Source organism: Silurus meridionalis, chromosome 22 (genome assembly GCF_014805685.1).
Source record: "Silurus meridionalis isolate SWU-2019-XX chromosome 22, ASM1480568v1, whole genome shotgun sequence".
In the NCBI taxonomy this organism is placed as follows: Eukaryota; Metazoa; Chordata; class Actinopteri; order Siluriformes; family Siluridae; genus Silurus; species Silurus meridionalis.
Window position 1 is genome coordinate 16362108 of NC_060905.1, and position 12030 is coordinate 16374137.

General features: G+C 39.1%; 1 protein-coding gene across 1 annotated transcript in view; it reads left to right on the forward strand.

Annotated features, from left to right (window-relative positions):
* Window positions 1-12030, forward strand: part of gabbr2 (gamma-aminobutyric acid (GABA) B receptor, 2) — a 246828-nt gene that overhangs the window by 226147 nt on the left and 8651 nt on the right. The window contains exon 14 of the mRNA XM_046834305.1: window positions 9381-9491. Coding sequence (XP_046690261.1) covers window positions 9381-9491 — 111 coding nt within the window. The remainder of the gene's footprint in view (window positions 1-9380; window positions 9492-12030) is intronic.

Genomic DNA, 12030 nt, shown 5'->3' on the forward strand with positions numbered 1-12030 from the left:
GCTGTCTTTCGCACCTCTTGACTGCTGCTGTTTTTTGCACTACATTGTGTCTGTTTATATTCACTCCCGGGTATAGTTTTTACATTTCTCCTCATACAGTACTGTATATTCAGAGTATACAGTAGGTTTACTAGTTGGCGCTATCTCAGGTTTTGTGTCTTGTCTTGTGTTGTCTTGTGTTTTCTGTCTGCACTGTCTGTCTGTATTGTTTTTTGTCTGCACTGTTTGCACTAGGTTGCACTCGATGCACTTTATGTAGCTTGTTGTTGTTTAGTGTAGCACCAGGGTTCCGGAGGAACGTTGTCTCGTTTTTACTGTGTAATGTGTACCACTGTGTATAGTAGAAATCACAATAAAAGCCTCTTGACTTGACTTGACGGTGAGGATCAGGGTTTGAATCCTGCTTTCTTCCTGCTATTTACAATGTGGGTTCAACTTGTGCTACTTACATCTGTATTCGCTTCCTACATCTTTCTTTAGCATTAAATTCTTGTGTTGATGGTTTAAAAAGAAAGATAGACCTGCTCTAATCAAGCTTCCCATCCTGTTTTTTTCTGATGGCTTAGTGGGTTAAGGCTGGTACTTTGCTAATGTTGGTGGTCAGGGTTCAAACCTGGCTTTCTGTCTGCTAGTCATGAGGTAGGTTAAATTCCTGATTCCTACATCTTCATATTCTTGTTTTGATGGGTTAAAAAGAAAGATAGACCTGCTCTAAACAAGCTTCCCAGCTTGTCCTTCCGGATAGTTCAGTGGGTTAATGCTGTTGGCCTTGCTAATGGTGTGAATCAGGGTTCGAATCTTGCTTTGTCCCTGCTAGTCACAATATAGCTTTGCTTCCTACGTCTGTCTTTAGCATTATATTCTTGTGTTGATGAATTAAAAGAAAAGATAGACCTGCTCTAAACAATCGTCGCAGCCAGTCCTTCCCGATGGTTCAGTGGGTTAAGACTGGTATTTCGCTGTTGGTGGTGTTCAGGGTTCGAATCCTGCTTTCTGTGTTTCTGTCTGTTTGACTTTCTTGTTTTGAAGCATGAAACGAAGGATAAACCCCCAAAAAAAAGAAGGTGTGTTGTGGGACTTGATGGCTTTGTGGTAAAAGCCTTGCCTCTGAGCTCAGAGGTTGCTGGTTCGAATCTGGCTTCTCCCTGCACTGGCTAAGCTGTGTGGAAAGTAGTCTGTGGTGAGCAATGGACTAGTTGATGGTGAACAAAGGCTGTGAAGACCTACTGCTTCACAGCCTCAGAAAAAGTGAGGGTGTTAGGTTTTTGGCAGAATTTTTCCCTATATATGCAAAACTAAGTCCATACTTTTTTGGACGTTTTTGCTTCATAACCCTCTGTTTTCAGCTTCACAGAAGCTGGGGGGGCAGATGCCCGGATATTGCCCCCCTGCTTCAGGATACACCCGCCGAAACCATCCACAGCCAACCTTCCACGCAGCCATTCCTGACACCTTCCTTACTACAGCCACCGGAACCTTCCACACTCTTAACTCGGAGCCCTGGCCGGGGTTTGAACCAGCAACCTCTCAACCCAGAGGCAAAGCTCTTCCAAATGAGCCACAGGATCTCCTGCAAGAAACTGATTTTTAGGACCTTTTATAGTTCTTTATTAAAACTTTTTAAACAATTTAAAGGAAAGCTAAGCATTAGGAATCGAACCGGGTAAGTCAGATAGCAGAGACCGCATCACTAACCACTACACTACCACAGGGGTGGCAAACAAGCCTTTGCTTATTGGACTCTTGGCTTTTCTATAGTTAGGAGACCAGCGTTTTCTCTTAGATCATTATGGTAGAGGGTCAAAACTTCTCCTTCCTGTACATTCTCTCAGTAATTTGAAGTCTATGAGAAGGGACTCAGGTACAAGAACCACATCTCCAACACCTGCACCACTGATATACCATGATTTGCCAGCAACCAATTTTAATGATCTTTCATTGTTCTGTTTTTAAAAACTTCTTATAATGTTCAATATGAAACTAGAGGAAAGAATCTAACCAGGGAAGTCTTTCATCATAGATCACTAATGGCATTACTTTAAAACTCAAAACTTTGTTAGACATGTAAATAAGCAGGAAAGACAGAGACAAAGACAAAGAGACACAGACACAGCTTTAGAAAATAGTTAAAAACAAATAGAGAGACAGCAAGAGAGAGACATATACAGTGAGACAGAGACATTTACTAAAAGAGACACAGAGACAATTAGATAGAGAAAATAGAGAGACAAAGATAGCGAGATATAGCCACTTCCTGTTGGAAGTGTTTATCCCGAGCGACTCTTAATGATCTCATTCACTAAATGAGCAGTAGTGAGTTAAGGGCTTGCTCAGGTGCCCAAAACTGGCAGCTTGGAGGTGTTAAACATGTATCATATGTACAGCATGTGATATATATGTACTTATAAAGCACTAAATGGATTATCTCCATGTATCTCTTCAGTCTTTTAAGACGCTACAATCCGTCACGCTCCCTGAAATCTCAAAACTCTGGGCTTCTAGTAGTTCCTAGAATAGCAAAGTCCACTAAATTCCACTCTGGAATAGTCTTCCTGACAGTGTTCTGGGTTCAGACACACTCTCCCAGTTTAAGTGCAGATTAAAAACATATCTTTTTAGCAAAGCCTACACATAACATACGTCTCACATCATAACCTTGTGCTCCAGAACATCTGATCACATGCACATTATCAACTTGTGCTGGTAATATCATGAACAGCAGCTACGCTAATTCCTCTCCACTGCTTCTCTTTCCCTCCCCATCCCGAGGCATCCTGAGGTTTGGCCAGCTCCAGTCACGTCCCACCTCATGAATAATATAGACCTTTGAAGAAGTAGATGCCAAACTCGCAAACATCCCGAACTATCTAGAGACGTACCAGTTCTAATTGGATCCCACTGCATGTGTGGTTTTGACATTGGACCTCCTGGAGTGTTTAAAGGCTCTGCCGTGGAGAAGCTGATGCTGGATCTGTGATGATCACAAATGTTGAGCTCATAAAACTAGGAACTACTAACCATATAGACTGTATAAGACTGTAGGAAGAACATTACTTATAATCTTATACTCCACTACTCATGTTAGTTCTCACTCTCCTGTGTTCTGTATTGTTGAAAGATTTATGATCACACTCTTGATGTCACCCAAATGAGGATGGGTTCCCCTTTTGAGTCTGGTTCCTCTCAAGGTTTCTTCCTCATTACATCTAAGGGAGTTTTTCCTTGCCACAGTTGCCACGGCTACTCATCAGGGACAAATACACACCATTCACCTTAACTGTTGATTTCTGTAAAGCTGCTTTGAGACAATGTCTGTTGTGAAAAGTTCTACAGAAATAAACTTGACTTGACTTGACTTTATATGTAAGCATATGTACAGTGATTAAATATAAAGGCTATAACAGTGTAGAGATGTGTGGACATCATTAAAAGCCTTTGCTATGTTTCCACACGGACAGTTAATGAGGTGATACCAGAGAGACTGCACCTCTTCAAGTCGAGTCAGGAAGCTTAAACTTTCTCTCGGCTTCCCGTTAGGGGTCGCCACAGCAGATCCTCCACACGTTTTGATTTGGCACATGTTTTTACGCTGGATGCCCTTCCTAACGCAACCCTTCACCATTTATCCAGGCTCGGGACCGGCACTGAGAGTGGCTGGGGATGGTTCCCTGACCGGGGATCGAACCCGGGTCGCAGCGGTGAGAGCGCTGCATCTTAACCACTAGACCACCAGGGGACCCAAGTTAGGAAGCTATATAAAATTATAGACATTTTACAGATTTGAATGATGTATTGTTTTTATCTGTACGATCATTAAAGACAGTATTTTAAGTTTGTGTCGCCATTATGAGGGAAAACCCAACAAAACGCCACCCAGAGGGTAAATTGTGTAAAACATGGCGGATTTGGTGTTTGATTTGAGACTCAGAAATAAAACAAAAGTTTACTGATTAAAAATATTTTTATCTGGAGTTTATTTATTTATTTTATATATAAGTAAAGAAAGGACGTTGTGGATAAATTTATTTATTAGGTTTTAATTTCGCCTCTTTTTTATTTAGTTATTTATTTATGTATTTACAGAAATGTGCGCTGAATTGATCGCACGTTAATAAAATTTCGTGCCGTTTAAAATAATTTTCTTTTTGACAGCCAAATATACATATACATACATACATACACACACTTACACACACACACACACATATATATATATATATATATATATATATATATATATATATATATATATATATATATATATAAATACAAAAACGAATTAAAAATGTTGTTACATAATGAATGTGTCCAGGCTGAAGATCCACATATAGAACACAAGCAGAGAAAAGATGATGATGATCAGGAATGTGTCTGTTCTCAGTCATGTTCTCATCACTGACTCCCTCTGTCTCATCCACGTTAACCCCAAACTTCTTACTGCCTTCTGCCCTGCTGATTCATATCTTCGTAAACTAGTCTACATCTGTGATAAGTGAGAGTCAGGACTTTATACACCAGCGGATTGAAAAAGATGCGCAGTAACAGGAAATCGGTTGTTCGGCTGAAATCGGCACGCAGTGAAAATAAAAAATAAATATATTTCACCAAATCAATGGATTAAAACTAAAGTAACGAGTCTGTTTTAAAAATGTAAGAAGTAAAAAGTACAGATATTTATGTAAAAATGTAATGAGTAAAAGGAAAAAGTTGTCTGAAAAATAAATAGTGGAGTAAAGTACTGATACCGAAAAAATTTACTTAAGTATAGTAACGAAGTATTTGTACTCTGTTACTTCCCACCTCTGGACGTGATTAGCAGGAACAAAGCAGGATTCAAACCCTGATTCACACCATTAGCAAGGCACCAGCTTAACCCACTGAACCATCAGGAAGGACAAGCTGGGAAGCTTGTTTAGAGCAGGTCTATCTTTCTTTTTAACGCATCAAAACAAGAATATGAAGATGTAGGAATCAGGAATTTAACCTACCTCATGACTAGCAGACAGAAAGCCAGGTTTGAACCCTGACCACCAACATTAGCAAAGTACCAGCCTTAACCCACTAAGCCATCAGAAAAAAATAGGATGGGAAGCTTGATAAGAGAAGGTCTATCTTTCTTTTCAAACCATCAGCACAAGAATTTAACGGTAAAGAAAGATGTAGGAAGCGAATACAGATGTAAGTAGCACAAGTTGAACCCACATTGTAAATAACAGCAAGAAAGCAGGATTCGAACCATGATCCCTACCACTAGCGAGATACCAACCTTAACCCATTGAACCATTGGTGAGGACAGGCTAGGAAGCTTATTTGGAGCAGGTCTATCTTTCTTTTCAACCCATTAAAAAAAAAAATATATCGCTAAGGAAAGATAGGAAGGAAGAGAATCCTGATCGTGACTGGCAGACAGAAAGCAGGATTTGAACCCTGAACCCCACCAAAAGCAAGAAACCTGATTTAACCTACTGAACCATCAGGGAAGACAGGCCAGGAAGGTTGTTTAGAGCAGGTCTATCTACCTTTAAACCATCAACACAAGAATATAAAGCTAAAGAAAGATTTAGGAAGCAGGAACATAAATTACATCACAACTAGAAAGATTCAAACCCTGATCCTCACATCAGCGAGGCACCAGCCTTAACCCACTGAACTATGGAAGAGATCAGACTGGGAAGCATGTTTAGATGAGGCACAAGCCTTAAACCACTGAGCGACCACTGCTGAAAAGCATGTGTGCTTTTTGGAGGGTTCATACTTTGTTTCATGCCAGTGCAGTAAGAAGGAAGGCATGTAGGACTGGCTTTGAAACCTTATCACCAGCGTGGACTATATTTAGGACCATGTTCAGGCACAAGCCTTAACCCACTGAGCTACCACAGAAGTGCTTTTTTTTGGGTGGAGTTATCTTTCATTAAAGACCAGGAAATCAAGAAATTAATCCAACACAGAAAGGACAGAATTGAAATGTTTTCAGAGGGGACAAGGTCCAGAAGTTTTATTTACCAACCGGCAACCAGCTCGACCAGGAATCAAACTCTCAAACTCATCCTTGTGGGGATACTGACATTAACCCACTAGGCTATCACATCCATCCATCCATCCATCCATCCATCCATCCATCTATCTATCTATCTATCTATCTATCTATCTATCTATCTATCTATCTATCTATCTATCTATCTATCTATCTATCTATCTATCTATCTATCTATCTATCTATCTATCTATCTATCTATCTATCTATGATGTGAGGTCCAGTTAACAGCTAAAACATGTAGAAGTAATAACTACTTTTTACTTAAGTACATGTCAGAGCCAAAACTTCTTTACTTTCACTTAAGTAAAAAAGTTTAATCAGTACTTCAACTTTTACCAGAGTATTTTAAAACATGAGTATCTGTACTTCTACTTAAGTAAAGGATGTGTGTACTTTTGCCACCTCTGCTTTTCAATAATGCGTAGGAATCTTGTGCATTATGGGTGACTTTGGTGCATTTAAAGCAGCTATCTTAAATTTCAACATTCATTCAGAAACATCTTGTTGACATATATGACACTGTTCAGCTTTGTTTAGTTCACAATATTGTAATAATGTATAGTTGCCTTACTCACTTATTGTTCAGAAGCATGCTAGAGAACCCAAAGATATCTCTGTCTGGAAGGTTTGTACCTTACTGGGATGCAGAAATAGTACATAATTTGTACATAATCACTATCTTGATTGACACTTGGCAATCTTCTATTTTATTACAGTGTCAGATATGCTGGCAGATAGTTGTCAGAAGTACAGGTCAGCATTCTCATGTTTCTTGTGTGTTCCCTCTGTTATTACACTCGGAGCTGATGGAAAGCTGTTGTCTGGGGTGGGTTGATGACTTTCTTTATCAATCTCTCTTTTTTCCTTCTCTCCCCCACTGTCATCCCTTTGGCTGATGATGAGTGAGCACTCTATTTCCTCCGTTATGTCTTCATAAGCCTCTGTGGCTCTGAACGCAAAGGCTGTTTCTCTTTATGAGCTTCCACCGAGGGACCCTACACTTCATTGACCATGTCCCCTTGTCTCTGTGTCTCTGCAGACACACTGTCAGTCACCCTTTCCAGTCTGTGATGAACAATTACATTAAAGGACTAACGTGAGAGGAAATGACAGCAGCGTCCAATAAGCAGACCATTGCGAGTTGCCTCACACAACATGGCTTTTTTGTCTAAAGACTTGAAATGATGATGTTTTATTAATCACATGCTTTATAAATCTGTATTATTTGTTGTAGAGGACATGTTCATAGCGTTTTAGTGTTTAAAATGCTTAGATTATCAGTTATATATGGATATTTTCATTCTAAAAGGGTTTTTTCTTCAGCACTATTTATTAGGTATAGTCAAATGTGGACTGGGTTGTCTATTTATAATGTGGGACGCCCTTAATAGCTAAGCCTTTAACCCTTAATTTCTCAGCTGTATAACTGAGATGAATGTAAATAAAAGCTAAAAGCTGCTCTGGATAAGGGCGTCAGCCAAATGCCATCAGAGTAAATAAAGTGAACCTTTTTTTTGGAGATACACTAGCTGGCCAGAACCATTTAGACACATGAACATCTCACATATACAAGCACCATGGGCATTAATACAGAATTGGTCCCTCTTTTGCTGTTCCAAAATTTAAATGTATTTCTGGGAAGGCTTTCAAAAAAATACATATTTACATATTTATAGGGTTTTTTGCTCACTTAGCCACATGAGTGTTGTAAGTTGAGTAGGCCTGGTGTGCAAGCAGTATTGGCCAGTTCATTCTGAACGTGTTCAATGAGGTTGAGGTCAGGTTGTTCCACATAAACCTTGGCAAACCATGTCTTAATGGACTCTTTCTTAGTGCACTGGTAGATTGTCATGATGAAACATGTTTGTGCTTCTTAAGGGTTAAGGGCCTTGCTTAAGGGCCCAAACGGCAGCGTATCAAGACCGGAGCTCGAACCTCTGACCTTATGTACAGTAACCAAAAAGCCTTAAAAAGTGAGTTACCTTCTCCCCTGGTACAAAACACTAACCAAGTTTGAGTGGTATGGCACAGTACAATTTAATATGATGAAAGTACCTTGAGTGGAACCAGATTCAAAATCTTCATCTGTCCATTCATTATTGTTCCATCATTGTTAAGTTTATCCCTTGTTCACTCATGGAAACTTGCATGCAAAAAATTGCAATTTCAGCCCAATCTTCATAGTTCTCAAGGTTAACCCTTCCCAGTAAATTCATGGCTCTTTATAACTCCATCCAGGTGTAGGGTCTTCCATGGATCATCCAGAGTTAGGGTGTCAGGATGAATCGGGCGGGTCTGGATAGAAGAAAGGGACATCAGAATAATGTGTAGCTTGACACAGCAATTTGTATGTAAGAGATGTACTGTATATGCTGGTCTACAAACATGTGTTCTCCAAGTTTTGGAGCAATCACAAAATGTCCACCAGAATCAATGTTGCACAGTTGATCATTTGAGACAGTGAGTGAGCAACAGCACTGAACTTCACAATCCTTTATGCACCGTTTTTACCGGCTTTTTTAACTGATTTAGAAAAGGAGGTGATAAAAGGCCAGGCTCTGTACTCTGAAAGGTGCCGCTGTGTGTCTGCAATTTTTGATGAGGCTCTGCATACATGGCTTACTGAAAAGTTTCGAAAGTGGGACAGCAGCGAGAAGTTCATGGGAGTCTGACTGGGAGTGTGTAGACAAGAGGACAACCCAGCTACTCAGTACACTGTCTTGGTTTCCCAACACACAAAGCAGCACTGACCTATTTCCTACTGCAGACCGCTTCTGTTATACTGTACGTAAATACTTCAGGCGATCAATGTCTGCCCAAGTTGTATTGTTTATCAGCTTTACTTCTCGGGGATCCCGCTGAGCTAATTGGCTTATTATCATGGCCTTTTGGAAAGACCGGCAAGTGTTATCCCCCCTGTGGAAATCACATGACCTGTTTCTATAGTGTTCCATACTTCCTGTGGAGTTTGAACGTCCTCCCAGTCCACCGTGACAGAGTTGTGGGAGGTGAGAGGCCTAAACACAGCGCTTAATGAAAGGGCACCATGTGTAGCCAGGAATAAATACCACAGGCGTACTAGGTATTAATTTCTCCATCTTCATGCATACATGAGTTTCAATTAAAAACAAAAAAACAGAAAAGGGAAAGGATTGGTCTTTTCACTGCACTCAACCTAAATGCTGTTTTTAACAAACCTTTAGCTTTTTATGCAATGACACAGCATGACCATGAGCTTCCTGCTTTGCCTGTAAAACCCTGGTGTCTTAGGTGCATTGTGGTGTTATTACACTTTTGTAAGCAGTTCTCACCATGCATTCTTCCCTGTTCTGTGTCTCTGCAGGCGGACCCTCAGGGGCGAGACATGGCTATCCGGCCCTTCCTGGAGCACTGTGAGAACACACATATGACGATTTGGCTTGGGATCGTTTATGCCTACAAAGGCCTCCTTATGGTAAGTGAGAGAAAAAAATAAAGACAAAAACAAGTCTTCTAGTTACTCCTTCATTGACAATAAGCTGTAATTCTTGTCTATCTATCTATCTATCTATCTATCTATCTATCTATCTATCTATCTATCTATCTATCTATCTATCTATCTATATACACATATACTGTATGTATATAAACATAAACACACACACACATTAGATAGATAGATAGATAGATAGATAGATAGATAGATAGATAGATAGATAGATAGATAGATAGATAGATAGATAGATAGATAGATAGATAGATAGATCTTAATAAATAATAAATAAATAAATAAATAAAAAGGGCTTATTGTTCTTTGACCAGTTTTTACTCAAAATCGTATTGTCATACACACACACACACACACACACACACACACACACACACACACAGACTGGCTGGCTGAAATGTTATAAATGAAGGCATCACTCAACAACATTTCCAATAGACAAATGTATGTGAACCCACCATTATACCCCTATGTGCTTGAACTCCTACTTTTCTGTTAAGCCTTTAGTAAAGACACAAGAGCATTAGTAAAGTTAGACTAGGTAGGTCAGGAGGCCTGTGCTGCATTTAGGGTTCCAGTTTATACTAAATATGATCGGAACCTTGGATTATGCAAACGTTCCCATTAAAAACATTGCTGTGTGCAAAAGCGCATTGGAACATGATTTGTCTTGGCTCTGGTGAAGAAAATCTGAATGCTACAACATACAAAAAAACATCTTGACTACGTAGCAACAGTTTTGGGGTAGGAACACAAACAGGTTTGAAGGTTAGGTGTCCACAAAAGTTTGGCCAAATCATTTATGGCTATTTATGAGCTGCAAGATTGCTTTTGAGGTCGAATTCAGCTTTTTTGATGTCTAAATTAATGAGAAAGATCTGATTAATATAAAAAGGGTTATATTCTGGGGAAAAATGATTAAAAGGGTTGTGCTTTTCCAGGCCACTCTTACAATTAACCTTTATAAAGCATGATGGCAAAATAAAGTAATGCAAAAAGTTAGCTAATTGGTCATTATATTCAAGGTAGTACTGGCTGAATTCTGAGATTGAATACAAGCTGATCTGTCTGTGTGGCCTGTGGAAATAAATTACTACTTGAGAAATTATTAAATTAGTGAATGACTTTGTAGTCTATTAATTCTAATTATGTGTGACAGAAAGGTACATAGAGGTCTTTTCCCCATGATGTTTTACTGCCGTGGGGTCGTAACTGGTTCACATTGACCTTCTCTGTATATATATATATATATATATATATATATATATATATATATATATATATATATATATATATATATATATATATACTCACCTGTCTTTTATAGGGTACTAAATCAAATGCCTCTGCTACTTTGTGTAATGTTTAAGTTTAACTTTGTACCTCAAATACAAATTTCTCAGAAAAAGTTGGACAGGTGTTATTAAACCTGTCTTTAATGATATGACGTTATGTAAGCCAGACTCCATTCATCTTAATGATTCACAGTGCTGTCTGGAGCCTTAGGCAGAACTTTCTAATTAACTATACGGCAGTGTTTTACCCGAACATCTCAGTCAGGACAGTCAAGAGTATGGATACCAGGAATGAGCTGCTTGCACTCCATACTTACGTTGGTGAAACTACATTATCATTGTGAAAGAAAGCAAGCTAAAGTTGGCTAGTACTGTCAAAAAACTTTTGTTGACTGGCTAGGTTGCAAAAATCACTCAATGCATTTACAGCATTGGGCAGATGCCCTTATCCAAAACGACTTAATCTCATTTATACAATTTGAATAGGTGAGGGTTAAGGGCCTTGCAAATGGGCCCAGCTGTGGCAGCTTGGTGGTGTTGGGATATGAACTCATGACCTTCCGATCAGACTAATTTCCAGTAATTCCCTCCAAAAGTGGTTAGTGTTTAGTCAATAAACACTGACATTAGACAGATAAAATGTTAACTGTTTAGGAATTACTTTTCTCTTTCCGTATGCCATCTTTAGTTTCCCTCTACGTTCCTGGATGGATCAACAATTCAAATCTTTTCCTAGGTGTTAATGAAAGTGAGCAGTTGTGTAGCGCCCTGACGTACCATCCACTACAACCTTTAACAACTCATTAAAAAAAAGCACTTATTAAAGAATGAACGAATGAATGAATGATGAATGAATGAAAATCAATAAATATGATATTGATTAACCTTGGACTGCATAAAATGGATAAGGGTGGTTTTCTTTTATATTTTTCCATATGAAAAAAGGAAATATTTCAAGAAATTCTCTTCTTTATTCATGCATCCTGTGGTTAAATCAGTATGAGGCTTACTAGTATACACTGATCAGGCATAACTTTATCACTTTATGAAAGATTTGAGCGAGTTTGACAAATTGTGGCGTCTAGACGTCTGGATCAGAGCATCTCCAAAACCGCAGCTCTTGTGGAATGTTCCTGGTCTGCAGTGGTCAGAATCAATCAAAAGTGCTCCATGGAAGGAACAGTGGTGAACTGGCGAAAGGGTCATGGGCG